General features: G+C 43.7%; 1 protein-coding gene across 1 annotated transcript in view; it reads right to left on the bottom strand.

The window, feature by feature from the left end:
• The window catches only part of NLRC4 (NLR family, CARD domain containing 4), a 20,099-nt gene extending 17,074 nt beyond the window's left edge, over positions 1–3,025 (bottom strand). Inside the window, 1 exon segment of the mRNA XM_009331097.1 lies at positions 2,923–3,025. Coding sequence (XP_009329372.1) covers positions 2,923–3,025 — 103 coding nt within the window.
• Positions 3,026–3,045: the final 20 nt, after the last annotated feature.

A 3,045-nucleotide genomic window follows, 5' to 3' on the forward strand; every position in this document is an offset into this window, starting at 1 on the left:
TGTCCAGAGAAGGGCAACGAGGCTGGTGAGGGGTCTGGAGAACAAGTCTTATGAGGAGCGGCTGAGGGAGCTGGGGTTGTTTAGCCTGGAGAAAAGGAGGCTCAGGGGAGACCTCATTGCGCTTTACAACTACCTGCAAGGAGGTTGTAGCGAGGTGGGTGTTGGTCTCTTCTCCCAAGTAACTGGCGATAGGACGAAAGGAAATGGCCTCAAGTTGCGCCAGGGGAGGTTTAGATTGGACGTGAGGAAAAATTTCTTTACTGAAAGAGTGGTTAAACATTGGAACAAGCTGCCCAGGGAAGTGGTTGAGTCACCATCCCGGGAGGTATTTAAAAGGTGTGTAGACGTGGCGCTTAGGGACACGGTTTAGTGGTGGACTTGGCAGTGTTAGGTTAATGGTTGGACTTGATGATCTTAGAGGTCTTTTCCAACCTGAATGATTCTGTGATTCTACGATTCCACGATTCTAAGTTTGTCCAATAACAGATGTGTCTGGCATCCTATGGAGGGCACAGCTTCCAGAAGCATCCAAGACATCCCAGCAACAACAGGGAACAGCACAACCATAACAGTGTAGGTAAACATAATCATAGAGTCGTAGAATCATAGAATATCTCGAGTTGGAAGGGACCCATAAGGATGATCGAGCCCAACTCCCTCCTCCTCGCAGGAATACCTACAAATAAACCGTATGACTAAGAGCATCATCCAAAAGCTCCTTGAACTCTGACAGGCTGGCTGTAACGCAGTAAAGAGGAAGAGACAGCAGAAATTGAAGGAAGCCTATTGCAAAGGTCTTGTAACAAACAAGTTCCACATAATAATTAAGAAAATGAGTTACTCTTACCAGATGTCTTGATTGCTCAACTTTTTAAAGGAGAAATCAAATTACACAAGTATCTGTAGGGCCGTTTTGTATTATCAAGACAGTTTTCAATTAAAAAATAGGTTACATACAATTATAGGTGATTTTTTTCTGTCGCTGCAAAGAAACTGATAATCACTGTAAAACGCCCACAGAGAACCTGAATCCAAGTTATATTTGATATAAATGCAAACTTCAGTTATCTTTGGAGATGGCAAAGTAGGAACTTTCCAGTCATGCTCTCTCCATAAAAATCAGATTGGCTTTTACTTGTTCAAAATTATTTGAGATGGAACTTACAGTGATTTCCTTTAATGGGATATACATGAGAAAGGATGTTCCTTCTCCAAATCAAACCACTGCTTTAACACAATTTCTCATCCCGTAGCTTTTTCAATTTAAAATACATCCATATTTATACACCATGGCATTTAATGAGTTCTATGTATGAAGTAGAATTAAATATATGTAGCATGAATATCAAATTTAAGCCCGTTTCCCTGAGATGTCAGGAAAAAAAAGTGTCCTCTGAGAATAAATGTGTTGGTATTCAGCAGGGCGCAGGGGGAAGGAGCTAATGGCTAAGCCTAAGCAGAGTTATCTGGGAGCTTTTCTGTTAAATCTAGTAGTCGTTGAACACATAAATAGTGAGACCCTGGTTCCTGGTTCTTCAAAGCGTAGGCCACAACCAGAGCCATGGTGCTTGTCCTCTCGTTATAACAGGGACTGGCAACAGCATCTCAATCGTATTATTTTACAACTTCTTTAGTAGTACGTACGTCTCTTTGCAGGTCAGTCAAAAACACGCTTCACAGCACTACCATCGACCAGATCATGAACAGACCGTTTGGTGATGCTTTGCAGGTTATCAGACTTGACGTTAGGAAGCATTTCTTTAGAGAGAGGGTGGTCAAACGTTGAAAGAGGCTTCCTAGAGAGGTGGTCGATGCCCCAAGCCTGTCAGTGTTTAAGAGGCGTTTGGACAATGCCCTTAATAACATGCTTTAACTTTTGGTCAGCCCTGAAGTGGTCAGGCAGTTGGACTAGATGATCATTGTAGGTCCCTTCCAACTGAAATAGTCTAGTCTATACATCACAGTTGCTGCTAGCAAGGCTTGGTAAAGGGGCTATCTTGGATGTAGCAGCTTAAACTGTGGGAGAAGTTTTTGGGTATGTGATTCCATTTTAATTATGAACTAAAAAGGCAGCCATTCTGGAGTGTACGCAACGTGCTGCACTCTACGTGTGATTTGTGACTATGCCAGATTTCCTCCTAGACAAGGGAACTGCAGGACAGCAGTCCAGAAACCTCAGAACTGCAGGGGACTACCAGGGATACCATCAATATACAGGGAACTGGCATAGCTTAAAAAATACCATGAAAACCACATATAGATACTGAGAGGGAGCAAAGCCGAAAGAATGAGAGGAGAGGAAAAAGGATGCAGGGTAACAGAACAGATTTAGGATTGTACATGGAAAACAATTAGCCAAAGGGTTGCAGATGACCATGATGATACCGAGAGGTGGAGCCATACGCAGTATCGCTGAATAGTAAAGATGGAGGCATGCCCTTCTGAACAGGCAAGTGGAAGGATGCATTTTTTCATATCCATCATGGAAGGAAAATATTTGGGATGCTTTTATTCAACAAAGAAAAAAAATAAAACATCCAGAGTTATTTTTAAAAGGCTGCGTATTTGCCAGCAAATCTTACTGAAAGTTTGAAGTACTCTTTTTAGCAGTATGCAGGAAGCAGATTACATGGGTCAGGCAGCATACAGAAACACATGGAGAAAATATCTCACTATGGAATGAGAAGCAGATTTACAATTAAACATGACACCAGGCAGATGGTAGGTGAGGGCAGGCAGAGGGCATTGGCCACGTGGATGAACAGCTTGTAAAGGAAAACCAGGAAAACTGTTGCAGATGGCAGTGAGGGGGCGAAGCTGTCATCCCAGGGTGCTGCAGGTGCCGAATTTCAGCTGTCAGCCTTCAGATCAATTCTGGGAGGTCAGACTGGACTAAAACATCTGGCCTCACGTCTTGAATACTGCTCATCACGACGACAGCGGTTCTTACACGGAGGCAGCCATCAGGGTCGGAGCTGCCCCACTCGTCCTCTACAGCCTCTACTGCACGGGGGCTGTTCCTCATCGTTCGTAGGGTCTTGCCAG

Source organism: Pygoscelis adeliae, unplaced genomic scaffold (genome assembly GCF_000699105.1).
Source record: "Pygoscelis adeliae isolate BGI_AS28 unplaced genomic scaffold, ASM69910v1 Scaffold218, whole genome shotgun sequence".
Taxonomy (NCBI): Eukaryota; Metazoa; Chordata; class Aves; order Sphenisciformes; family Spheniscidae; genus Pygoscelis; species Pygoscelis adeliae.